This window comes from Lissotriton helveticus, chromosome 8 (assembly GCF_964261635.1).
Source record: "Lissotriton helveticus chromosome 8, aLisHel1.1, whole genome shotgun sequence".
In the NCBI taxonomy this organism is placed as follows: Eukaryota; Metazoa; Chordata; class Amphibia; order Caudata; family Salamandridae; genus Lissotriton; species Lissotriton helveticus.
The window spans coordinates 1,182,450,118-1,182,478,025 of record NC_136069.1 but is presented as its reverse complement, the minus strand read 5'-3'; the positions used below and the strand labels follow the sequence as shown (position 1 = coordinate 1,182,478,025).

Below are 27,908 nucleotides of genomic sequence, written 5' to 3'. Positions count from 1 at the left end.
AATGATAGCTTCTATCGCCATTATCAGGCCCTGTACAGGGCCCGCACTCTAATTGAACTCCTTTTTAAGCAAAGTACACTTCCCCCGAATCACTGATGAAGTTAGGGAATCGCTTGCTAGCCCCATATCGATTCATGACATACACGCAGCAATAAAGTGTCATCCCAAAAACAAAACTCCTGGTTTGGATGGACTCCCGGTTGAGTTTTTTGCTACCTACGCACAACAACTGGCCCCACACCTTAAAAAACTATACAAGGCAATTTTCGATACAGGTACCTTGCCACCCTCAACTGCACAGGCGTTGGTCACTTCCCTCCGTAAACCAGGTTGTGATCCTTCAACACTAAATGCATACCGACCACTATCACTATTAAACACTGAACATATGATCATTAGCAAAATTCTGGCAACTAGGCTGAAGCCACTCTTGGCGGGCTTAATACATATTGATCAGTGCGGATTCATAGCTGCACGCAACACTTCTATCAATATACGCAAGCTTTGCTTTATATTATTCTACTGCTCTGGTAACCTACCGAATGCTGGGTTCTTGTCACTGGATATCACTCAAGCTTTCGATACACTGAGTTGGGAATATAGGTTAGCCAAATTGCAGAAATTCTGTATCCTCGCAGAATACATTCAGTAGTTGCAGGCGCTATACCATCTTCCGACCACTAGAGTGCGTACAGGGCGGCATATCTCTAAATCTTTATATAAACAGAGAGGCACTAGACAGGGTTGTCCCCTTTTGCCCCTGTTGTTTGCGTTAGCAATGAAGCCACCAACCTATAGGATCCGGTCAGAGGCGATTAAATGGGACATCTCCATATCGAACACACTTCATGCTATCTCTTTATATGCCGATGACATAATACTATACGCCCGCATTTTGCAGGACAATGTACGGATTGCAGCGCGGGCTTTCCGACAGTTTGAAACCGTTGGAGGCCTGGCTATTAATTATGATAAATCCTGTGTGTTCTTTTTCAACGACACGATGGATACTACAGGGGTCTCTTTTGGTGCCCATCACATTGCATTAGCCTATTCAACTTTTAGATACTTGGGCATACAAGTGTATCGGACTGCACAGGATATTATTGACAGGAACCTTCAGAAGGCGATTATATCTTTGATGTCACAGGTTGCATTCTGGACGTCCCTGCCCATCTCGGTTGCAGGCAGACTCGCGATCTCTAGATGGTGGTCCTGCCGTGGCTGCTATATCTCTTTACTAATTTACCAGTAAGGTTTCCAGCCTCTATCTTTTAAAGTGTAAATACACTACTTACTAGTTTAATTTGGGGTACAGGCCGATATCGGTTGAGCTTGTAAAATTATTGCAACTCCTATCGAACGCGGGTGAACTAGGAGCACCTGACTTCTATGCTTACTGTTTGGCCGCACAGATCCAATGGTTGTCTTACTGGCTGGCTAGCCGAAATTTAGGTAAAATTGCATACACACCACAAATGTTAGCATAGGGCAGACTACACCACTTTCTGTGCTTGAGTGCCGAGCCCCCCTTGCATCTAACATACTGCTTAGGACAGCACTGGATTACTGGAAAAGGGCGCTCCGATACATGGCAGATGCCCCTGAATATGCACCCAATATCCCATTATTGGGTATCCCCACGAACCTGGGGATGTTAACAACACGACAGCTGGATCCTTGGGCACAAGTTGGGGTGGACACAGTGGGCGATTTGTTTGGGGTTGGAACTTTACTCTAGCATACTGATTTTGTTGATGAACGGGGAGTATCAGATGTACTGTTTTTGACACACGCTAGCTTAACAGCCTATGTCAAGAAAAAGGGGACCCCCCATGGAACAGAACTCCCTAAAAGTGAATTAGTACACCGGGTGCATCTTATGGGAACAGGCAGCCACCTTACCCAGTGGTTGTACTGCGGAATACACACGCACCAACCATCCCCCCTGGTTGCTGTGCACAGTAAATGGGACTGAGACCTTGCTCATCCTTTGTCGGACAGGGTATGGACGACTATAATTGAATACCCGAAATGCATGACCAGTAATGCTCGTTTTAAATTTATTCAATATATGGTTACCCAACGAGCTTATCTAACGCCTCACATCATTAACACTATATGCCCTGGTGCTAATGCCCTATGTCCTAGATGTTCCGTCCAAGATATAGACTTGCTACACATGTTATGGACCTGCAGCAAATTGCAGAGGTACTGGGAGGAGATATCACAAATACATATAGAGACACTGGGTGACGTGGGGCACCAAAGAACAGAAGTTTATATTCTAGGATTGTATAAAAGATGGAAGGGTCGCAAAGTTCAAGCTTAATTTATGGATCTGGCTTTGTTGTTAGCCAAATGGGGCATAACTAGGAAGTGGAAATCCCCAATAGCCCCCACATTCCAGACTTGGAGGGACGAGATGGTTAAATGGGGACTGGCGGAAAGTTTGGCCATCCGTGCTGAAGAAAAAGGGGTCTACGAAAAAAAAACCTTTGCTATGGAATGGGATGCTATATTGGAATCCTTTAAGGCGGCTGAGGTCCTAACTTCTGGAAATGTATAAGCTAGATCACTTAAACCATCAGCTACATATGAAAAATGCACATAGTGGAGCTTCCTGTATTTCTCTGCCTGGGGGTTCCTATTAAGATGGGGGTTCCTATTAAGATAAGTCGTACAGCAGCAATGCTGCCCATAGCACATGTCCTACTGTATAATTAGGATGTGTGCCGTTTTTTTCCTTATCTTTGTTTATCACTTGGTTTACTTCAGGTACCGTCAGTGGGAGGGCGGGGGAGGGGGCTGTTTCAAAGTTCATTAGTTACAAGAAAAATGTTTTCCCCATAATGTAATCTTGCTGCTATCCAAGCAGGATGATAATAATGGTTTCAGCAAGAGGGCAAGAATAAATGTTAACTTGATTTCAAGGACCATAGAATTACTTGACCTACTACTCTGATGAACATTGCCATATTGTTTCGAGTTTATGATTACTTCTCTGAATCTGCTGTACAACTGTATTATTTGTCACTATGTGGAAAATGAATAAAATTTGTATTTAAAAAAAATGTAATGCAACCTGTAGGTGGCATTGCCTTATCCATTTTCTGAGACCCAGTCCACAACAAGGCTTCAGGGTAAGTTCGCCAGCAGATCCCCATGAAGACCAGCAGAACAGCAAATCCCCCTCTGAGAAGACATGCTGCAGAACCGTGGGTGGTGGGACACTGGTACTCAGATGTCATCCAAACTCCCTCTTCCTCCCCAGAACCAATTAGTTCATGGTTGGCAAGATCGGAGAGAACGAGCTATATATTTTTTTTGCAGTGGCAGACGAACTGTTCAACGATTCCCCGGCTGGGGTGTCTGCAATGGTGGTGCAACAGTATACTGCCCCTCAAGGAAACACGAATGCACGCAATCTTTTTAAAAAATGTGAGAAACTTATGCGCTCAGAGCAAGCAAAGTGGTTGGAGCATAAGTCCCTATCCCGGTATTTGGAGGTGGGCAGAATTCCGAGAGACTCAAGAAAGATGAAGAAACTATCAAAAGGCGCAAAGCATACAAATTTAATCGCGATAAGTTGGACTACCAGAATGGTAATGTGTTCACCTTCGCTCGCAAATATGATGTTGTCAAAGCAAAAGTGAGTGTGGCTCGGCAGCGGAGTAACATGCATGACACTGGGGAAACAGTTGTGGTGTCCACCTCTGCCTTCGATTTAAGGGGTCCATTACGATGTCTGGCGGATTTCCTCCGCCAGGCTGGCGGTGGCCATCGCCAGCCTGGCGGAGGAAATCTGCCCGACATCCACTGCCCAATTCCCCCCCGCCATATTTGGATGGCGGGGAGGACCGCAGCGGTGTAACATGGTGGCGGTGTCTGTTAGACACCGCCCGCCATATTACTACGGTCATTTACAAATGCTTTTCCGTGGCAAAGGTATGCGGAGACTCCCTACGGGGACCCCTTGCGGGCCCCCTGGGAGTCCGGGGCTTGAGGGGTGCACATGGGGGGCATTTCAAAGTGCAACATGGCAGGTGCCTGTCATGTTGTGCCTTGAAATGCACAACGTGCATTTTTACCATTGCGGCGGGCGGAGATTTCAGCTCCGCCCGCCGCAATGGTAAATATACAGGATGCGCCCGCCTGTGTGGCGGGCGCATCCTAATGCCAAAATCGGGACCCCCGCCCTGTGGGCAGGCGGTCCACATTACCGAAAGGGTTTGCCCGCCCGCCATCCTAATAAACCCCTATGTGAAACGGAGGGGGAAGGGGCAAGAGCCTCAGCAGCGGGGTTTACAAAACTATCCCTGGCACAGGAGGTCGACTGCCTGTGCCAGGACAGGAGGGATACATTGAGACCCCGTGCGTACAAAGCCCCAAAAACAACAGGAGAGCAAACCAAAAACGCAGTGAAAGAAGAAAGTGCTGCCACCAACTTAAAGCAGCCGTACAAAAAAGCTGCGAGGGGAAGGTGGAATCGCAAAGCAAAATATTGCCAGATGCGGCCACAAACACTGTAATAAATTTAACTGACACCACTCTAACGAAAGCGGAAACCCAGATCCTGGCCCTAGGACTCTCTTACAGCCCCGAAAGCAGCTTCAACTATTCAGAAACCCGGATGGACGTATTCAGGTTCATCAGGAAACTTAAGTTGCAGAAATTTCACAAATTGCGGGCTACAAAACTGCTCGATTCTGGTCAAAAAACCACATGTAGTCCTTCACTGTTTACAGCTGGTGATGTAAACCTGTTTCAAGATTTGGTGACACTCCAAAATGACCAAACAGCCACCATAAGTGATTTGGGGTTGGAAAGCATGGAGATAGGTGGGACTGTAAAAACATCATTCAAGCCCAAATCTGTTTTTCAACCAGTCATGCAGCATGACAACCTTGATGTTTACCATGAACAGGTAGTACTTGATTTAAAAAAAACTCTACAAATCTATAAATCTTGCGGGGCACAAATATAGCCATCAACAACAGTGCTATTTATGAAGAAGTTGCAGGACAATGATAACCTGATTGTGAGACAATCTGACAAGGGGGGTTATGCTGTCCTGTGGCCACGGACGTTGTACATGGAGGAAGCCCGCTTCCAGTTGAATGAGATCGCATGCTATAAAAAAAGTAACATCAATATTGTCAAGGCTGCTTGGAATGATTATTATGGTAAATTACTTGCATGGAAAAGTGGGGGGTTACTTTGTGATGATGAATATCGTTTTTTTAGAAATGACCATCCAGTAATCCCCTCAATATATTTCATTCCAAAAATATACAAAAATGAAACCAAATCCCCTGGTAGGCCCATTATTTCGGCCATAGGGAGTAGTATGGAAAACACCACAAAATACATTGATTACTTTCTCCAGGAATGGGTTAAAGGTTAACCATCCTACCTCCAAGACACTTCTGATTTCCTCAGAAAAATTCCGGGAATACAATGGAGTGATGTTTTAATTTTAATAACTATGGATGTCACTGCACTATATACATCTATACGCCATCAGGATGGTATCAAGGCAGTACAACACTATCTAAACCGTAGACCGGCATATCTCTTTCTGCACAACAAATGCTAGTCAATATGGTCACTACCTGTTTAGAGCAAAATTTCTTCTCGTTCGACAATCATATCTATCAACAAATCAGGGGAATTGCGATGGGAGCCTGCTTCACACCCAGCTATGCTTGTTTGCATATGGGGCTGTGGGAGGAGCAGGTCCTCATGGGGCATTTTAAACCTTGAGTTTACTGCAAACATGAGTAAATCCTCAGTATTCTTTCTAGATGTGGAGGTATTTATACAGGATGAAGTTATCTCCACTAGAATGTATTGTAAACCCACTGCGGGAATTTTTTTGCTACATGCCACGAGCCATCACCCGCAACATCTAATTCAAAGCATCCCCTATGGGGAGATGCTTCGGGTACGGCGCTAATGTAGCAGTGATATTGATTGCCAAGTAGGTTAGGAAAATAGCAAACAAAGGTTTCTAGCAAGAGGTTATGCCCCGTTGGTTGTGGACAGAGCGATCAATAAAACCAAATTGCTCACCAGGGACCAGGTGCTTGCTAAAAAGGATGATATACAGATACCACCAAATAAATTGGAACCTTCTAGCAGGGTCATACTTACATACAACAAACAACATAGAGCCATCAGGAAAATCCAAAATAAAAACTGGAACCTGGTATTGAATGACCCTGTAATTGGTGTGGATCTGTCTAGACAATGAAAAACCAAAGGTGGTGATGGATGGAGCGTTGACAATACAAACACTCACCCCCAGTCAACTGATCTGGGTTTAATCCATCACCGTTCTTTAGCTCACTCCGACACCCCAGTTCAGACATGGCCATATGAAAATCAGTCTGACCCTGTGCCTCATGGGAACAGTCCAGCCCGAACTGCCAAGCCATGTCTTTCCTGGACCGGAATCAAGCTTCCCAGGACCGGTTTCTGGCATTACAGCCGTCTTCAGCCGGGCTTGCTTGACTCCAGTGGCAAAGTGAGCAAGGGACTCACGTCTGAGCATACCCTGCCAACTTAGGGCGAACAAAGAAAAACCAAAGGTGGTGATGGACGGAGCGTTGACAATACAAACACTCACCCCCCAGTCAACTGATCTGGGTTTAACCCATCACCGTTCTTTAGCTCACTCCGCCACCCCAGTTCAGACATGGCCATATACAAATCAGTCTGACCCCGACGATGGATTTAGGCCCAGATCTCTGTACTGGGGTGAATGTATGACAATGTTCTGCATTCTGTCCATCATCTGTTGTTTTTGCCTTTTTCGCCCCGAGTGGGATTGGTATGCTCAGACGTGAGTCCCATGCTCTCCACACCACTGGAGTCAAGCTATCCAGGCTGATGACAGCTGATAGCCAGAAACCGATCCTTGGATGCTTGATTCCGGTCCAGGAAAGACATGGCTTGGCAGTTCAGGCTGGACTGTTCCCATGAGACACAGGGTGAAGGCTGATTTGCATATGGCCATGTCTGACCTGGGGTGGTGTGGAGTGCAAACAAACAATGGATTTAGGCCCAGATTTCTGTACTGGGGTGAATGTATGACAATGTTCTGCATTCTGTCCATCACCTGTTGTTTTTGCCTCTGTCTAGACAATGTCACAAACCTCAATTAACTTTTAGGACGGCCAGATCTATGGGTTACTGCCTGGTTAAAAATAGTCCAGAAATCAGAGCACCCACTAATTGGTTATCAACACAGAAGGGCTTTACTAAGTGTGTATCGTGTAAGGCTTGCAAATTTGCCAAGAACAGAAAGGATTACACAACACCTTTCAAGCCAAATCCAGTAAGTATCAATTATAGACTCAATTGCAAAACAGATCATGTCGTGTATGTGCTGGAGTGTCCCTGTGCTTTAAGGTACATCGTAGTACGAATTTACCAGTACATAAAAGAATACTCCAGCACACACGAGCCATTGCTAATAAAGATCAGGCATATCCTGTGGCAAGGCATTTTGAGGTGGCCCATGAAAGTAATCCAACACATCTTAGTTACTTTGCAATTGATTGTATTCCGCCACTTCGGAGGGGTGGTAATCGTGAAGGCACCCTCCGTCTTTTAGAAACACGCTACATACTGGAGCTAAATATAAAGTCACCGACGGGGCTCAACGCTAGCGAGAACTTATACACTTGCCTTTAAAATTTGGGATGTCCCCTCTTTCAAATTAGACCCTCCATAACTGAATGACATTTTTACATATGGCGCTAAGTGCTCCTTATTCTCCATTTTTTTGTATGCACATATTTAATTATTGCACTTATTTATGGTTATTGGTGTACTGAATTCTCGGGCATTTCACACATATTAGCTCCTTGGACCGGCTGGCTCGAGGATTGTACATGTTTTGTTCGTCTTTTTTTAAAACATCAGCTGTATATCATGATTATAAATATACATATTTGCCCACTTGGGCTGTACTTTGTGGGAGGAAAGTCAAAATCCCTTCTTTTCAAACATTCATGTTTACACTCTAGCATTTTTTGCACTTAATATTGCTTTAATATGGACATTCAGGGTACAACAGACTTATTTATACTATTGTGGTATTTAATTCGGCATTTTTAGCTTTTCTTTCTTTTTTTAATGTTTTTTTTATTTTTATTTATTTTATTTACGTCATTTGTAAAGCGCCTGAATCACCCCAAATGGGGTATCTCCGCGCTAAGGACAGCTGTAAAGACAGGCGCCCAGATTAAAAGAGTAGTGTTTTGAGCTTCTTTCTGAATCCTAAATAGTTGGTGGTAAGGTGGATCTCAAGAGGTAGATGATTCCATAGTTTAGGGGCGAGATATGAGAAGGACTTTCCTCCCAATCTGGCATATCTTATTCGCGGGACCTTGAGAAGGCCCTTCCCTTCGGAGCGGAGGGAGCGGGGGGGGGGGGATATATTTCACTAGTTTAACTGCAAGATACGCCGGGCCCATCTGGTTTATGCCTTTGAAAACGATACTAATAAACAAAACAGAGTGCACGTGCTGCTATCTAGTTGTTTGCCTTGATTTTTTGCAAAAACATCTGACATTAAACCAATGTTTTATGTGCAAAGAGTCACATTTTATTTAAGTTTTTTGTCAATTATTCACTTTTGACTTTTTTTGGAAAATTAATTGTACCAAATTTATCATTTACGACCTTCTGTACAACACAAACCTATTTACAACAATACATATCAAATTATTCTCATTCAAACATCAAGCATACCACTTCCATACAATACAATTTTTTTTTTGAAAAAACAGACAACAAACAAATAATGAGAAAATATACTAGTTATTTTCAGTTGGAAAAACAAATGATCACAACAAAGCCATAAACATTTTTTGTAGAGATTTTAAAAGGATTGGCTCTATTTTGTTTGACTTCGAAACTTTCCGGCTTTTTTTTGTCTACGCGTTTCGAACTCATATAATTATTGAGTTCTCATCAGGACCGGAGTCTCTCGGACACCGAGAAACCAGAGTGGGTTAGATTGAACCCGTCGACAGTAGAAATTTTAAATGTAAACCATCTGTTTGTGATGTATTTATGACCTCGGCCGTTTTTCTATTTCTCAAAAGAGGAATCCTACGTCATTGAGCTGGGGGTTCTGAGCCTTCGCCTGGAATTTCTATCTCAGGCGAGGCGGTGTGTGTAATTCTTCCTCGTTTGTTGTGAACCGCGTCCACAACGTGAATGCTTCCGGGTCCGCAAAGGATACAGCAGATTTTAAATTGTATTCTTTTTCGAACTGGCAGCCAGTAGAGTTTGCGCAGCAGAGGGAGAGAGGGGGTACGATAGGGAGCTCCGGTTACCAGGCGGGCCGCTGTATTCTGTACTACTGCAGGCCTTGCAGAGCTGATTCCTTAGCGGCAATCAGCCAGGCATTGCTAAAGTCCAAACGACTGAGTACCAGAGCATGGACAAGGGTTTTGCGTGTGGATACCGGTAGGAAATGAAAAACTTTCCGAAGGAGGCTAAGAGCAAAGAAGCAAGATTTTTTTATAGCCTCTATGTTTTCGTCCATACTAAGATCGTTGTCCATTAGCACCCCTTTATAGATTTTAAATGCTTAATGTTTTACCCTGTTATAATATGCATACTTGTATATAATCATGTCCTTGATCTGCATTTATGCAGTTATTTATGAGTGTGCCCTTTTCTAGAGTCTTTGCCTGTGTATCATGCCAGCATTTGAGAAAGTCTTTCTTCTCTGTCTTCTTTGCACTGATCAGCTGATTGTAACTGTTATCTGTTCTAGCACTTTAAATGCTCTCTCACACATACGCAATGCGTCATGTGATCAAGGCCCAGGTGGGGCTGAAACGCGCTGTGGCGGTGATGCAGGGTGATTGAAAAATAAAAAATACCTGGCACGAAGAACTTCATCTTTCCTGTGTGAGTGGATTCACGGATGAAAAGACTGTTATATAAATATTTATATATATTACGCTCACTGGGGAAGTCCAACAGGCAAGCCGCACTCGGACACAGGACATCTTTCCCCAAAACAGCTTTATTCACGGTACAAACAGCCACTCTTTCCAACAATTTCAAGCACCAGATCGCTGCCCTGAAGAGTTTCGATTTCTCCTCTTTCTCAAAGGGTGGAGCAGTCAGAAAGTGCATGTGTGGGCGTTACCCTCCTCAAATGCAACATCGTACACCATAGACTGGACTTCTCTGTATGAGGTAAATACATTGCTTTCTGGGAGGTGAAATCCTTTATTTTCCCTCGGATGGATGCACTTTCAATAAAATACAGATTCAAGGCTCTCCATGAGCCCCGAAAACCCTGGCTGCTCTTATCCATGTATATATCATCAAACTTCCTCCTAAATGAAAACGAACACGATGGAACTCCCGACAAATGAATGGTACTTGGCTTTTAATAAATCCGTTCATTGTAGCACATGAAAACCATTTGATACGTTTTGGCAATGGTGTCTTCTACTGGGGAAAATGCTTCTTTTTACTACATCCTCTTTATAAAGCTGCCCTTACTGGCTACCTGTACAAAGTCACAAACAAAATCAAAAGCAATTGAACTGCCACCAGGCAGAAACAAGTGGATGGCATTGTTCATCCGCCATTTTCTACTTGGTTGCCACCATTTATGACATTTCATGATTTCATAAGTGTATTTTATCACTCAATTGAAGTTTTTGTATTGGAAAACTGCTGTAATAGACTTAACATTCATTGCAGGAAAGTATTCCCATAAAGAATGTAAGAATGCAATGTTTGATGCATGGTATGCCCCACTGACACAGAAAGTCTTAAGTCTAAACACACATAATAAATACTGTAGCAGCTATCTTGATCTAGATCTCTAAGGCATACATGGTCTCTAGAGTAGATATACTACTTTAAGCAAGGAACCTATCTTGCTATCTTTTCTTATCCTGAAATCTCCTTTTGTACTACAAAGGGCAAGGAGTTCAATATTAGATTTCATGGCTGTGGCTTATGAGGTTCATAAGCAGATTTCGAACTATCGTTTGACAGGACATCATTGCACACCCAGATCATTAATATCGGTTATTAGGTCTTGTCTTAATTCCCAATACATTCAGGCTATCTTTGTCTCTTCCAAGGAACTTGATCCCAATTGTACTCAACATTTTCAGTTCCAAAACTGCTTACTTGATAGCAATAATCATCATAAATATGAACATTTAATTTATGTTTGCAAAAGACAACATTCATGACAGATTATGCATTTCAAAAGATGCACCCAACATTTCAGGATTCCTCCAATCATAATTTATTGCAGCGTTATATTTCATCATCACATTTTGGATTTCATTTGGACTTTCAAAAATGCACATGAATTTCACTGTCCTGATAATGTTGCGAGGGCATTTCAGTGCCCACTCATAAAATCATTTTCGATTTTTCCTTTCGCAATATACATTCACAATTCCCACCACGTGGATATTTAGCAATATGTTTTGAGCCGTACTATTTTAATAATTTTGGATTACATTACGTCTCAATTAATGATGTTTAGCTCTAGGATAGTTATTATCTTGATTTTTTCATGGCTTGGTGTTGCAAAATTTGAGTTTTGTTGTAGTATTTCTCACATATTTATTATTACATTCATATTCAAAGATGTACAATACAAACTCAGTTTGATGTGTAATTCTTTCAGCTACTTTTCCTTTGACCCCTTCAAAAGGTTGTGGTCATTTTTAATTAATTTCTTTCATGCAAGCTTTACATAAACAACACTTCTAAAATCACAGTCCTTCACTGTCTAACCAACTTGTATTGTTTATAGCAGATTAGATTTCATATGATTGCTAGTAAGTAGATCCCTCAATGATGAGGGTTTTTAAAATGTCACTTTTGGGAGCATCCCAACTATTTCTTGTAAATGTGTGTTACCGATGGATAGATTCCGGTGGTTGCAAAGTATCTTTCTAATTTCTTGATATTCCATTGAGAATTTCGTTATAAATCTTAATTTTTCTTTACCTTCTTTGATACTGGCTTTTTTTCTTGTTCATTGTGGATAACAGCAAGTTATTTTTTTGGTTTAACTCATTTAAATGCATCTTCCAGTACTTGCATGATTCAATAAATCATTATTTCTGCCTCCTTTTGGAAATCTGCTCCACAGGAGAATGTTCTCTATGATCTTAGAAATTCACTCTATGGTGTGCTTCATTTAAGAGCCTCATAGTTATCAATGTTTGCATGTACTATGCTGTTACTAGAAGTAAGTAGTCTTGCGGCGTATTTTGCTACATAGGTCATAGTTTTCAATAAATAATGTGACATCTCCAGATAATCAATGTTGATCTTACCTGTATTGCTCATTAATTGAATGTTATAACAATTTTTGTTGAGTCTCTCAATGTATTGTTTCAACAAAGTTTCCTCACTATTCCATATAATGAAAAGGTCATCAATAGATCTTTACCAAAGAATAATGTGGCACATTATATCTTGGTTTTCATCTGCAGATGACAACTCCTTCTGCCACAAACCAATTAAGAGATTAGAACAGGTTGTGGTGTAGGAGGTGCCCATTGCAGTTCCTTCTTTTTGAAAATCTGTTTCATTTATAAACAGAAAGATGTTGTGTTTTAAGCGGTATTTCAACATCACAAGGAGCATGTTAGTGTATTACAGAGGACCGATAGACCTGGCTCAAAAAATATATATATTTAAAGGAGAGAATCCCCCCGTCATGTTGTATCGACATGCAAAACAATATAACATCTAATGTTACCATGATGTATTTGTCCTCCCAAGGTATATTTTTGGCTTCCAACAAAAAATCAATTGAGTTTCTTATATAGGATGGAAGTACTGGTACGAAATCAAAGAAGAATATGTCCAAGAATCTCGAGGCGTTCCCAAACAGGGATCCTAGATAGCTCACAATAGGTCATCCCAGGAGAATTCTTAAGGTCTTTATGAATTTTCGGAAGAATTTTTGGAAGAAAGTATATCATTGGAGTGATACCTTTACATAATGTATTCTTGTTCATCTATAAGGTCTAGTTCTCGCCACTAGTGTTATCATTTTTCAGTATGTTCATTTATATATATATATATATATATATATGTATATATATATATATATATATATATATATATATATATATATATATATATATATATATATATATATATATATATATATATATATATTGTCAACGCCAGGTCCCACGATCCTTGGGACTCGTCTTCAAATAAAAAAAAAAAAAAAAAAAAAAATATATATATATATATATATACATACATATACATATATATATACACACACACACAGTGTTTCAAGTTAACTGAGCAGTGTACACATGCCTTAATGTCGGATCCATCTACCTCCTCCTCCAAGTCAGTGACACATATTTTGTTCTCTTCTGTTTCTTTTTAAGTAACAAAACCTAGCATGGCTTTCTTGGTTAACTGCACCTATGTGTTCTATGATATGCTGAAAACTAAATTGCTCATAGTAGTTTCATGTATGTTGTTCTGTAACCCAAGTGCATCTATATGACTTTTTGCTTCTGAAAGCTCAGTTGCTAGATCCAGTGGCAGCTGGCATGGATCGGGGGTGGCGGGGAAAGGGGGTGAAGAAAGAAAAATACTCTTAGCTTTTCTCTGCCATATCTCTCCTCTGCTTCTCTTCCCGACAAGTCCCAAAACAGGGGAAAGCTGCTGTGAAAAGCATAACAGCAGCATTGTGATTCACCTGAGCACCATGGTTCAGCGCTCGGACAGGGACTGGGAGCCTGTAAATGTTCTCCACCCAGGCTGTGCAATACAGCTGGGTGGAGAACATGCTAAGTGCACATGACTGTTTGGCCGGCCCAAGATGGCATGCACACTTAGAGAGTGCCCTAACTACTCCTCCCCCTGCTCTGTGAGCAGCCTAGCCCCACCCACCCGCAAAAGTACCTCAGCAGGGAAAAAAAAAATGATAACATTGTTCTATTATCATTAAATTTTTCCTTTTTTGCACTGCTGAAAAGCAGTGTTGCGATGCTCCTCAGCCTTAGCGGAGGAGCCACCGCTGGCTAGATCTTTTTTTTTTGTTTAAATATTGTTATTAGGGTTTTACGTATTCAAACAAAATCCCTTGCGGGATATACAATAAATCACAGGTCTGTCAGCATATATGTAAACAGTGGTCACCATTAGCAATCATGGTTCGACAACAGCCAATTAACTCCAGGCTTTGGAATGTAGCAGGTGAGAGGAAGAAAGGGAACAAGAACGTGTCCCCTGAGTTTGCCGTCAAACTGTCTCGTCGTGGTACGTCGGTTCTGTGTATGCCTGACCCCTCGCATGGTGTGTTAACTGGGTGGGATGGAACTATTGCCCCCTGCGTTAGTGTATTACCCTTTTGGAGGTGTGCAAGTGATTACGTTTGTGTAACTGAGTCGGACTCAGAACTGCCGACTGGAACTAAGCTAGTAACAATGGAAGGGGGGTACCTCCCCCAAAAAAACAAAAAAAAGGAAAACCAGAGAAAAGAATGAGGGGTGGCGGAGTGGGGGGAGAAGCGCGGCGGACGAGGGCAAGCGGCCCACATGGTCAGCATGAGGACTGGTCATCAGGCAGCGAGGGCTGGCATGCACGCCCCAAAGAGAGGGCGAGGAGGGGGGAACTGTACCCACAACATCGGCAATCAATCATTTGAGCAGAATCGATCACTCACTGTGTGCCAGCTTCTCCACTCATTCAGCGGCAGGGGGCCACGGGTCAGGGCTTCGCGCGGGGCCACAGGGCCGGGGTTGTGTCAGCTCTGGGGCGCCCTCAATGGCTATTTCTAGCTTAAATTGTATGAGAATATGCGCCCATTCCATAGAGATTGGGTGTTTGCGTGTACCTTTTACCTCTTCCTCCCTCAGGGTCTCTTCTTCTGCTGCCCCCCACCACTGGCTAGATCTTGTCTATTGTTTATCATATAGTCATTATAGTGTGTAAATCTCAGAAAATTCTGCTGTACTGGGAAAAAATGCTATAATTTTGACTAAGAACATTGGACAATTAATCAAATGTATCCCAGAGGCTTGTTTTTAAACAACACGGATTAGATACCAATAAAAAGCCAGTGCAGAAGATTTAACCAAGCTGATTCCTCAGCACCAAACAACAATATCTTGAAAAGATAATGATCCCTTCCAAAAAGAACTGAGTAAAAGACTGAGGGACAAAGATGGGTAGGGGCAGAAGCCAAAGTATTTGGAACACAAAAACGAACAAAGGTGCTGCTGATGTTGCTCTAATATGTTGTATGTCATACGCATCTAAATAGATTGGAGTCAAAGAAAAAGCATACCAATACGTCAATTCCTGACACGCCTGAGATTCTTTTGAGCTATAAAGTATTTAGAGAGTACACCTGAATTCTTTTGCCATTATGAAAAAAATCTCCCCGGCTGCCTCCAAATTGAACTCCTGTACCCTGTAAAAGAGGTACTGTGGTGCTCTTTGGGTAACTATATCTGGGCTAGAGGGGCTTCTGTACGTTTAGTGCTAAATTCCGATTCTAAATGGATGCAAGAATGTGTAGCATGTGTCTGCAGTTTTCAGATATCTTTGGCATTAAACATATTTGCTTCTTGCTGCATCACATTCGAAAAGACACTACTGAGTCAAGGATCTTGTCTTTATCAACTAAATAACCTCAAGTACATCCCTGTGTTAGACATCTGTGCCATTAAATTCTATATTCAAAGGGCTCACGTGATCCTCATGATTTTAGATATTCCAGGATGCTCAACAGAACAATGCACAGTGTGGTGGTAGACTGCCTATGATGCTTTGAATGTGATTTTATAGCTTGACTGCATATCTGACACAAATGTACTGGTTTCATATTTGTCTTCCAAAGGAAAATCAAAATCGTGCATTCTTCTCTTGAAGTACCATATCGTACCTAGTTAGTTGGGCTGTTTTGTTTGCAAGAGGAACAAAACTAGCTATCTTCTTGCTCGCTTACTTTCTCTGTGCTGCCTCGGCTAATATAGATGTCAGTTGCTCTATAAGTGGCCGCACCGTGTCAGAAAAGATGTCTGCAGCCTGAATTATAGACAACCCTATTATGGGGTGAGCTCCAAAATGGAAAAGATCAGGAAGGTTTTCACTGCCTCATTCATATTGGTTATTAGGAAAGACATATTTCCCCCATTTCTTTTAATGAGTCAACGATGTATCTTTTTCCAAACTGAAATGTCAATCATTCAAACTTTCCTGGGCATGGGGCTTACAAAAACAATAATTTCCTCAAAATAAACAGATTTAGCCTCTGGATCCGCTGACTCTTTCTTCAGGAGGGCTTTGACCTCGGTGTGTTTTCAGTTGTCTGGGAAAGTGTCTGTGGATTGAGCTGTTTCTGATTGCGTTAAGGTCGGCGGTGAGCTGTTTTCTTCCTAGGTTGTGGATGTGGGGTGGGGTTGGCAGGGGTGGGTGGGGTCCTAGTGTTCATCATACTTGTGGAGGGGTAAAGACTTAGTGGGGGTCCCAGATTCCAATAATAATTCAGTGGGGGTACCCAGAGTCCAGTAATGATTAAGTGGGGGTCCACAGAAGTCAAAGGTTTAAGAACCGCTGACCTACATCATAACTGAACACCCACTCTGAAGTAAAATTACACATTGGATATCCAGACTATAGAAATCAATAGTGGATATACATTTTGTTTAATAAATCTTTTTTTATTAAATCAAGGCATGACAGACGAAAAAACCCATGTTGCACATACATTGGCAATATCATTACGCTACAAGCGATACTCGAGACATAGTGATCACGACTCAATAAATACAGTCCCTAAGGAAACATATTCAGATGTCATTCACAATATCCTCTCTCAATCTCGGAGGTTCACATATTCCTCCCCTGTGAGTGTTCCATTGCCCCCAAACTTCCGTCTATTTATTCGGGCACCCCTGACTTCATATATGCACTATTCCATGACCACACACCAGTCCATATCTTTACCCCATTCTCCGATACTCTGTGGGCTTTGCGCCCTACTAAGCCTTGCAATGTTTCGTTTCGCCACCATCAGCCCCAAGGTAACCCATATTCGCTCCTTGAAATGGAGGTCGGTAGGGCCCCATACATTTAGGAGGGCCAGTTTAATGTTACAATCTATCTGCTGTCCCAACACCTCTTCAAAAAGGTTCACCACCGCCTCCCAGTATCGCTGAGTAGTCGTGCATTCCCAAAGAGTGTGGATACAGGTTCCCTCCTGTCCACCTGCTTTACACAGCCACCATCTGAGCTATATCCCATGCGAACCAACAATGACCCAGACAGATAGGACCTGTGGAGAAGCTTCAGCTGCACCAGGCGAAGCCTGGAGGAGATGGCCACCTCACGAGGGGAGGCCACCGCCGCCAGCCACTTGTCATCATCCAATACAGCCACGTTGTGGTCCCATTTAGCTCTCAGGGGATCTACCATGTTATTAATCAGTTTTTTTAAATTAGTGATAAGGCCTTCTCCTACAAGGTCACCATCTAAAACTCTGTCTTCGAGTGGGGTGGACTCGGGAGTGCACTACCTTTAGGAAGAATCGCCAGTAAGGCATATCTAATTTGGGGATTCCGGATATGCCCCGAATGCGCTAGTTCATATTTTCGCTGCAGCCAAGGAAAGGGGACCATCTCACCTGACTTCCACAGATAACCCACCTTTGATATACCTATGACGTCCCAGCGATCAAAGCCCCTTGAGCGAATCAGCCTGCCTAATTGTTCGCTATGCCAAAGTGGTGTGGCCTGTGTGAGTTTCCCCTCCCATCCCAAACTTTTGGTAGCCGCCTCCCACATCTGCACCGCATGCCCAGTTGGGCCCGTCAGGACACTTTTTAATGACAGCACATAAAGGGTCCCATCAAAGTTACCTCCCACGAGGAGCCATCAGTCGATCTGGAAGGCTGGATCGTCCTGCGGCCTATACATACATTGGATAATCGCTGCTAGGTGGGACGCCCAATAGTACTTTCGTATGTCTGGAAGTCCGATGCCCCCATTGAACCACCCTAATGTGAGCTTGTGCGTTGCGATACGAGGTGGCTTTTCCTCCCACAGCAGGTCCCGTATGATACCATCGATTTCTTTAAAGTACGAGGGTACAACAGGGTGGGGAGTATTATGCAAAGCGTATAAGAACTGGGGAAGGGACATCATTTTGAAAAGGGCTGCACGCCCCAAGAGAGACAACGGAAGCAAATTCCAATGTAGGGCGTCAGCTTTAAGACGCACGAGAGGCAGCAGAAGATTGAGATCATAAAATGGTGGATATACATTTTTAAATTGACGATGAAAGATCTTGTAATCCCTCAGAGTAAGGAAAAAAGGACGTTGTATGTCTGCAGTTCCCATCCCTTTGAGTTATCACCAGAAATGTGGATGCATCTCAGAGTATCTCTTACAAAAAAAACAGCAATTGCTATATAGAAGTTGAAGATCATAATGAAGCCATAGGTAATGCGGACGTTAGAGTCTATTGTCACAAAGAGCACTGCAGGCCGCCTCATACTTGTCTCAGGTTCTCTCATATTTGGGGTAATAAAGGGAAGATAAATATGTCTTCGGAATTTTGTTAAACACAGTTTGCTGAGTCAAAAAAATATATACCTTTACAAGCGTGCGTGACTCGCCTCACAGCTGCATACTGAGGCTCTCAAGAAGGTACCGAAAATGTGAAAGTGATGGGAGCTGTGTATTTTGCTTTTGAATCGTTACCTATCTCTAACACCAAACTATCTGACGCATGAGAGGAAATATGCTTTATCTCAACTACAAAGTCATAATATCTTACAAGATAAAGTTATTTGTAGGTAACACTGGCAAAAGTCAATGAAAAAAAAAACAAAAGCTGAAAGGATCAAAAACCGGTTAATAAAAAGGGAGGCTAAGCAAGTTGACTAGAAATCGCTTACAGCTCAAGAACTTTGACATGAACTGTAAAGCCCAAAAACCATAACAATTAAAAAATGAAAGCAATGGTTGAGTGGTTTATATAGGTGGAAAAACTGAGGATACAAGATCTTCAGAAAGCCTCAGAGCAACTTTTCTCCAAAAGGCGGCACCAGAGGAACAGGGAAAGATGCAAAGCAGGATAAGGAGGGACATAATGGCTATAAATATATAGGACACACCTTTCCAAAGTTTGAAGTAACCACAATAGTAATTTCCTTAAAGTAAGGCAAAATACTTTTTCTGGAAAACATCTTTTACCCTTTGTGGTTATCCCAAAGCGGTGGCATCCTAGCTAGTCTCCGGTTAGTAGGTGGCAGGCATGTGGCAATGTTTTGTTTTGGCATGTAGGGGAAATATTATTTTCCACTCAACATTTGTTCTTAATACCATTAATGGAGGCAGAAAAATGCACGTGCATGTAAATTATTAAAACAATACATAAGCAGGAGCGCTCACATCTTGACAGATATCATTAATGCTGTAGGGTTGTTTTTGATTATTGCTGAAACAGTGTTGTCACTGATCACGATAATTAACCTTTGGAATCCATAATTCATTTTGTGACACTAATTCTTGACTTCTGTCATTCATTGAATTAGTGTTAGGCTGACAGACAACTTGTGGTGACTTTGAATGGTTAGACGTTCATGCACCTGTCCCAAAGGCTACATGCATAACATTTTCGACAGACAAGATATGCTCAGCAGAATTTTCTATACAAGTAACACTCCCTCAAAACGAACAATCTTTTCTCATCAACCAGAGACATTAGTGAATTATTACACAATAACGCACAGTGAGACAATACCACCACATTATCTTCCTAAATACAATAGATCTTGGTGAACAAAGAGCAAAATATTTTACTGTACTTATTCACTCCTGCAAAGAATGAATCACTTACAAGGGCAAGTTTTCATTAGAAATAAACATACCTTCACTGTCTTTGAACTTTTTAATAGCCACAATTTCCTTTGTCTCCTAAAAACACAAAATAAAATAAAATGAGCAGAGAGGACAAGAGTAAAACGCGTTTTACATGTACATTATTATAAAGTATACATGACAAGAGACATTTACGCACGTTCCTGAGATTCTCTGCACTATTGTCAATAATTATAACAAGTTAGTATAAAGAAAAATACTTACCCATATCATTTCCTTCTATTTTAGATAAATATTTAACAGAAAATGAACTAATAAACATACAGCAGAGTGGAAAAGCAATCCAATGATGGCCAATGAGGGATGTAATATATGTTTCGCACTGAGAATATTGAGTGGAAAACGTAGACTCCAAAAAAGTTGCGTCAAAAATGTTGTCAACTTAAAAAATATCATTGAAAAGAGTACTAGTGACACATCGGAAAAAAGTTGTGCCTTATAGGGCAAAATTACATATAGTGAAAGCAATGGCAAAGGGGTATCCTCCTGGAAGGAGGGGGACAGCAGGTTAGTTAAGTGTTTTTAGGACTTGGTAAAAAGTCGTGTTAAGGGGAAGGAAGGGGTTCATAGTGTTCAGGGATTGCTAGGGACTTTTAGGGTTCAGTGAAGGGCAGCGTTAACGGGTAGTAAGATTTTTTTTAGTTTAGGCATAAAAAAGGAAGGGTGTACGAACATTAAGCAACTGGTACAACAAAGAACTACAGAATGAACTGTAGCGGAAAGGAATTTGTGAGTTTACATGTAGAACAAATAAATAAGTAAAATACAGGAACAAACTCTGCAGCTTAAAACAATGAATACGAAGTTACTAGGTCAGCAAATATCAATATTACATAACATTACACAGTCTGGAAACAGCGGTCTTTACAGAGGCATAACGTGTTTTAAAATCTCACAATAAGCTCAGTTAATTGTGAACATCTATTTAAAGTGTGTAGGTTAACAAAACAATCAAGACGTCTATATAATTTTCTCACAGTTTATTTTTTTTCAACATTCTTTTTATTTGAGAAAAAACAACAAAAAACAATACAAACAAAAACAAATGAAGTGAGCTGCTGTCGTTAAGGTCGTCAAGTTGGTAAAATAGATGTACAATAAAAGACAAAGCATGGGGTCTGTAACACAATCAGTAGTTTCGTGGTCCCCATTAATCTACCTGGCTCGTGGGACTCGGATGCAGAGGTGCTCTTGGCTATCTGTGGTGCTGAACGATATCCGCGGCCAGTGGAGAGAGGGCAAAAACAAATGCAAGATCTTTCCAATGGAGCCACAGAGGTGTCTCGTCCTTTGTGCAGAAGAATCTATTTTCTCGAAGCGTAGAATAAAGCAGGTTGTAGTCGGACTGACCATCAACAAGCCTTGGTACCGGCAAACAATCCCGTTGAGGAAATCTTTATCCAGAGGACCAAGGGAGTGTTGTAGAAAGCTGAGCTTAACTGAGGGTTGGGACTACAGTTCCAGGAAGCCACCTGCCCAAGGACTTTGAGCGATCATGCCGGGGAGCAGGACTTCATGGTCGTGGACTTAGCAGTTGGTGCATGGCACACTGCAGAGGACTAGTTCCTCTAGCCCAAGGGAGTTCTTGTAAAGCCTGGAGTTTGCAGAGGGGTTCGCCTTCCTTGTGGAACCAGTCTCTTGCCTTGGTCGAGTCGCAATCCAGGAGATGCAGGGTGGCTGCCACAGGTGAAGAGCCTAGCGCCTATCTTCATAGAGTCCTGCCTTGTCATGGACACGGGTCTCTTCTTGATATCAGGTTGAATCTGAGGTTCTGGTGTCTGGAGTGCTGCTTAAATTCTGGATTTAGGGGTTGTTAGTGGGCATGAGGACTAGTAGCCAATGGGGACTTAGCTCTGTGGCTAATCCGCCCCAGTAGTGACGACATACCGTGGGTGTATAACACTAAAACTAGACAGAACCTGATTTTAAGAATACATTAGAGATGGCCAAAACCATCCTTGGTCGTGCACCTAAGTTGCAAGCCCCTGGAGGTGTGGTCAGCCTTGTGGAGGCGGATGCCTCCTGCATAGCTAATTTCGTGCCTGCCCACGAATAACAGTGTCTGGGGCAAGGGGAGGCTTTGCCTTTGAGTGGGGGACAGCTCCTTTGTCCAGCCTTTGAGGCTCACCGCCACACCGGTGTAATTTACTAGCCATCCTGTGTGGGCGGAGGTGTCACCTCCTGCTCACACGGGTCCTTTGTCTCTGACCTCAGGGAGCAGCACACACTCCCCTGCATGAGGTCAGACGTCGGCCTTGGTGGCAAAGCTTGGAAAAAGCCAGCCAAGGTACGGGAACACTGGGTTAACTTGGTGGACACGGTCTAATGTGGCACCTAGGTACAGGCAGGTTAAACCTTGACACCACCATTTTGTAGGGGGTTCAACAGCACCTTGTTCCACACCAAACATGAAGGAAATCGGCAGGGTCATCATGGTCGACATATAGGCAACGCCCATAAGCCAGCCCATGTTATCCGATTGACTGGCAGTCACTTGCTGTAGAATTACGTTTAGAATGCTATCACTGGGCAGTATAAAATTGCACATATATTTCCACATATAAAATATAATCTAACTTGCCTCCTAGGCTATAGGAGGCCTACCAGGGATGTGGAATTCCTATAGCCCGAGGCCCAGGGCATATTGTTTGAGGTCAAGGCCAACAAGTTTTCATATGTATTTTGCCCTCCAGACAAATAGGCCCAACTTCCTGCACCACAAACCCTTTGGCTGCCAGTCTGCAGTACCACATTATGGATCAGGGAAGTGCACTGTCTAAAGTTAAGGTAAAATCTTTGTCCATATGTTAATGCTGTTCAAACTTGTATTTATGGTTCATTAGTTGAAAGCCTTTAAATATTAGGGTGAGCGCTCTAAGTAAATGTTGCAAGCTCTTACTGCACTATTGACAGTATAAAAATGTGTACACGTTTTTAAAGTTTAGCAATGCGAGGCTATGTATAATGCTACCAGAATGCTCTCTGATGTGATGCAAATATTTGCGGAAATTTTAAAGCAAGATTGATAATTCTTTGCTTTCAAAATAAAATGTTCATAAAAAAATGAAAGCAGGAAAAAGAACATGTAGCTAAACTACTGTAACAATTCAGGTACCATTTCTTTGCAGCATCATTTAGTACCATGATGCATGATAGTATTTCCCAAAAATATTCCTAATGGAAAATCAGTGTAACCAGTTTTAATAAGATTATGGGAAACGAAAATAAACAAGCACTGGCAAAGCCAGTAGGTCAGAAATTGGTGGTCAGCTTATTAGTTTTGTCAATGTGTGACTTGTTTTGGCATGACTTTTGTAAAACCTTATTGGTGTGGGAGGTGCTGGGCCCTCACCAATATAACAAACATTGGCAAAAGAAAAAATTGTTTTTGGTCTCCAAAAGCACACAATGCTACAGTAGTTACTGCCACTGAACAAAACTACTTTGTGTACCAATATGCTTCTTGTGAAAGAGCAGAATGCTGCCACTCACTGTGAAGCCAGCCGATACAGAGAGAGAGACATACTTTTAATGAACGCAAAAGGTCATGGTCAACGCCAGACCAAATTAGGGGAACAATTATTAAAGAAAGTCTCAAAAGTACACCTATGGTATATGTCCTTGCATTAAGTGCTGCTATAGGGCTTTCGTGAATTCTCAAGTTTACAGAATTAGGAAAAGAAATAGTACTCCTAGAAAATATTTGTGAACTGCATTTTAGCATCCGCAAATATGCATGTGTATATTTGCTCATGTGAAAATCTGAGTGTTTGCAAGTTCACTTTCCCTCCAACCACTTTTTTCCCAACTCTGTAAGAAGGTTTACGTCTGCCATTGTCAGGAGTAAATTTCCAACATTTCTCAGTATGGGAAAAATTTAGAGAAGAGTTGTTAAAACCCCTTGAAACATGTAAGTTAGCAGGTTTGCACAGACTCAAAAGGGCATTATAACCCTGTAACTATTGCTTAACACTACCATCAGCTCCAGTATGTAGATCTGCGGAAACGTGGCAACATAAGGGGATTGCACCTACTATGGTATGAGCCCTGGCATAATCAGAGAGTTATATTAGAGCTCTTATATAATGAGATGGCTTGCCATAATTTGTCACCGCACTACATGACATCAAAGGGACAAGTCAATTTTGCTACAGGACAAGTAGATTTATGAAGCAACCTTGTCCCATGGACAAGTAGATAATGTATTAAATTCCACACCCCTGCCTACCTTAGGGGTAACTGATACATATTAAATTCAGTGAAGTGACCGTGTCACACATGGTGTGTACAGGGTGGAACACAAGCAGACAAGCTACTCATGCAGGGCTGACATGACAGACCAGGAGATTTTGATTATACTCAGGTCACTCAAGGTGGCACAATAAGCGCTGCAGCCCTGGTAACCCTTTTACATCACTTCCCTGGGTACCACTGGTACCATATACTAGGGACTTACAGGGGTGTAAAAGTACTGCCAATTGGGTGTACCAATTCACATTTACTGTGCGAGGGAAAACCAATCAATTACAACAGCATCTAACAGCAAAAAGTGGGGGAATGACCATCCAAAAAGGACACTTTACAACACTTAACACGTAGCTGCTATTACTTCAAATCAGTTTTGAGAATCTCTGAACAAAAACTCTTCAAATCTTCACTTGAATCTAAACAATAATGTTCAATGAATATATTTACATGCAACCATTTTGCTGCTCTACAAAAAAAAGGAGTCAGTGTCCCTAAAGTATTCTGTCCTTTCTGAGAAAAGATCAAGAGCTTTTTTGTCATCGAAAATTAATGGGCCATCAGTTTTTAGATCTGAATGGAAAACCGGGAGGACAACTTCTTGACATGGGTGCAATTGAGACTGGATATTTGGTCTAAACTTAGAATCCGGCCTAAAACCACTCGGTCTGCAAAACTATTGATATATGGCTAGGATGACATAAGGTCATCTAACCTAATCTCATTGCAGAGGTTTTAGCTACTAAAAACACTACCTTCGCTGTGAGCCACTAAATGGGTGCAGACCATTATTGTAGAAAGAAAGAGTAGTTAGTTTCCTGGACTCCTGAATGAACAAGGCCACCCTGCTCAAACAACCTAAAGTTAAGAGACCCACCTTTCAATTATGAGGCCTTCAAATGAAGCATCTTCAGAAAATTGTATAACAATTGGGGGTATCTTAAAGGAGATGGAAAAAAGTTAAAGTAGTGTTGTCCTGTGTAGGACTTAGAATTCTCTGCAGAATCACCCCCAAACCTTTTGCCTTCTACCCACCTGCTTTTTTAAATTTGTTTTTATTGGCATTAGGACGATGTGTACTTTACTACTGCTAACCAGTGCTAAAGTGCTTGTGCTCTCTCCTTTAAAAATGGTACAACTGGACTACACCCAAATGGCACATTAAATGTACTTATATGTCCTTTGTAAAGTGGTACTATATGCACCCAGGAACTATAAATTAAATGGCACTAGTGGGACAGCAGCAAGTATTGAGCCACCCACTTAGTAGCCCTTTGAAACATGTCTCAGGCCTGCCATTGCAGCCTGTCTGCAGTTTTGAACTTCAATTCGACCTGGCAAAATTAACCTTTTGCCAGAACTAAACCTCCCTCTTTAATTCATATGTCAGCCCTATAGTAGACACTAAACAGCCCATAGGGTGGTGTGCATTGTATTAAAAAGATAGGGCATGTGGTTTTACATTTTACATGTCCTGGTATAGAAAACTCCCAAAAACTACGATGGAGCCTAGCTCTCCCATAGGATAATATTGGGTATGGTATTACATTTAATAAGTGCTAACTTTTGATTGGGAGCAGGTAGAAAAGTCATGTTTAGACTCAAATACATTTTAATTTAAAATCCTCTTTAATGGTAAAGTCGGATTTTAGATTACAATTTTGAAAATGCTCTTTTTAGAAAACTGGTATTATCCTGTCCTAAACTTTCTGAGGCCTTCTATGAGGTTTCAGCTGCTTGGGTCTGTAAATTGCTCCCCCACTAGGAATGCATATTGGGTCAAGACAATGAACAATAGGACCCATCTGTTGCTGTAACCATCACGCCAGAATATGAGGGGCAGAGCAGTTCTCTACCCCACTTACATTTCAAAGGGCTGCCTCCAGCATACTCACAAAGGAACATGACACAAGCCTATTTTCACCCAATACCACCAGGAACTTGGGCAGTGGAAGAAAGAAAAAGGAAGGAACTTTCCAGCGCCACATGTGGGGTGGACTAGAAGGTTCTCCCACTTCAATTTGTGGTACCAGGTATAAATACTGGACCTCCTGAGCCACACATCAGTTCACACATGTACCTGGGAAGGACAGTCAGAAGGACTACCTCATACTTCAGAAGAGGAGGATCCTCCTGGTTGAGGCCTGCTTTGCACTTTAGAGGCTACCCTGCTGCTATCAAAGGACTGCCCTGCTTCTTGAATGGATGGCATCAGCTGAGTTCCTGTGAAATCCTGAAGTTCTGGACTCCTAGAAAAGGTAACTTTATCAGCGAGACTAACCTGGTCCCTGTATCCGGCCCTTGCTTCATCGCGTTCGGCCTGACTTTCCCCGAGTCTAGCACGACCAGATGACTGCTAGTGGTGCTAAGTGCTTTTAGGCGCTATCACTATATAAAACTTTAATATTGCATATCTGTGGTTCTACTGATTGGATTTTGGTCCCATTATTTTAATTAAAATGTACTCTATTTTCTAAATGTGTTTGAATTTTTTCTTGTGCTGTTTTCACTTTATTACTGGTTGTATGCTGTACAAATAAGTAGTGCCTTAAGTCAAGCTTGACTGATTTTGTGCCAAGTTAAAAGAGGGTTAAGCACAGGTTACATTAGTGACTTTTTTGGTTCAGCCTGACAAGGATTGTGGTTGTTGCCCAAGTGGGAGACAAGGGTAATTTTAGGGTTTAGGGTGGATATGAGTTTTTGGGTGGGTAGGGTAATTTTATGGTTGAGGGTGGTTATGGGTTTTTGGGTGGCAAGTGAATTTTTAGGGTTTAGGGGGTATGAGGTTGTGGGTGGCAAGGGTAATTTTAAGGTTTACTGTGGGTATGGGTTTTTGCGTGGCAAGGGAATTTTTAGGGGGTATGGCTTTTTGGAAGGTGAGGGTCATTTTTGTGTTTAGGGTGGGTTTGGGTTGAGGGGTTGTTGGGTTTTAAGGCGATATATATATATATATATATATATATATATATATAACTCAATTTTGTTAAAAAACCGAGTAACTCAATGTATAAAAATGAGAATTGCAAAGGTGTCATGAAGATGAAATGTTGACATCTCGCATATCGGATTTTACTTGGGATATGGAGTGAATATATTGTATGTGGAAATTGATAATATACATACAATCAATCGTATTCACGACAATATACATCACTCCAAGATGGCGCTGGTGAATGCCAGTGAGCTATAGTCCTTCTTTTATTGCGGGGATAATGTTTTAAATACATGCCGATGTCTAGTGGCCACTGACATCGAGAAAGGCTGTATGCCGAAACGCGAACGCGTCTGTCTGTTGTTGGACAAATAAAAACAACCTTTGGATATTAGCCCCGTGAGTGTGGATGATTCTTTGGCAAGTGGGGAAGAATTTGGAGCGATATATATATATATATATATATATATATATATACATATATATATATATATATATATATATATATATATATATATGTTTTCACTATATGTGTGTGTGTATATATATATATATATATATATATATATATATATATATATATATATATATATATATATATATATATATATATATGTACATGCACACATGCACATTCCTATGTATTTATGAGTGTGTAAATATATAAAATAGATATGCATATTTATGTATATATTTAAAAAAGCATATATACATATTTACTTCAATTCTTTTTGCCACAACTTTCAGCAACTATGTCCGCTGACGCGTTGCGTATCTGCGAGGAGGCA

At 41.7% G+C, this 27,908-nt stretch overlaps 1 protein-coding gene across 5 annotated transcripts in view; it reads right to left on the bottom strand.

The window, feature by feature from the left end:
• Nucleotides 1-27,908, bottom strand: part of CDKL5 (cyclin dependent kinase like 5) — a 1,214,907-nt gene that overhangs the window by 489,057 nt on the left and 697,942 nt on the right. For all 5 annotated transcript variants that reach the window (XM_078658112.1, XM_078658115.1, XM_078658113.1 and 2 more), the window contains one exon: nt 19,934-19,979. In XM_078658112.1, the coding sequence (XP_078514238.1) occupies nt 19,934-19,979 (46 nt within the window). The remainder of the gene's footprint in view (nt 1-19,933; nt 19,980-27,908) is intronic.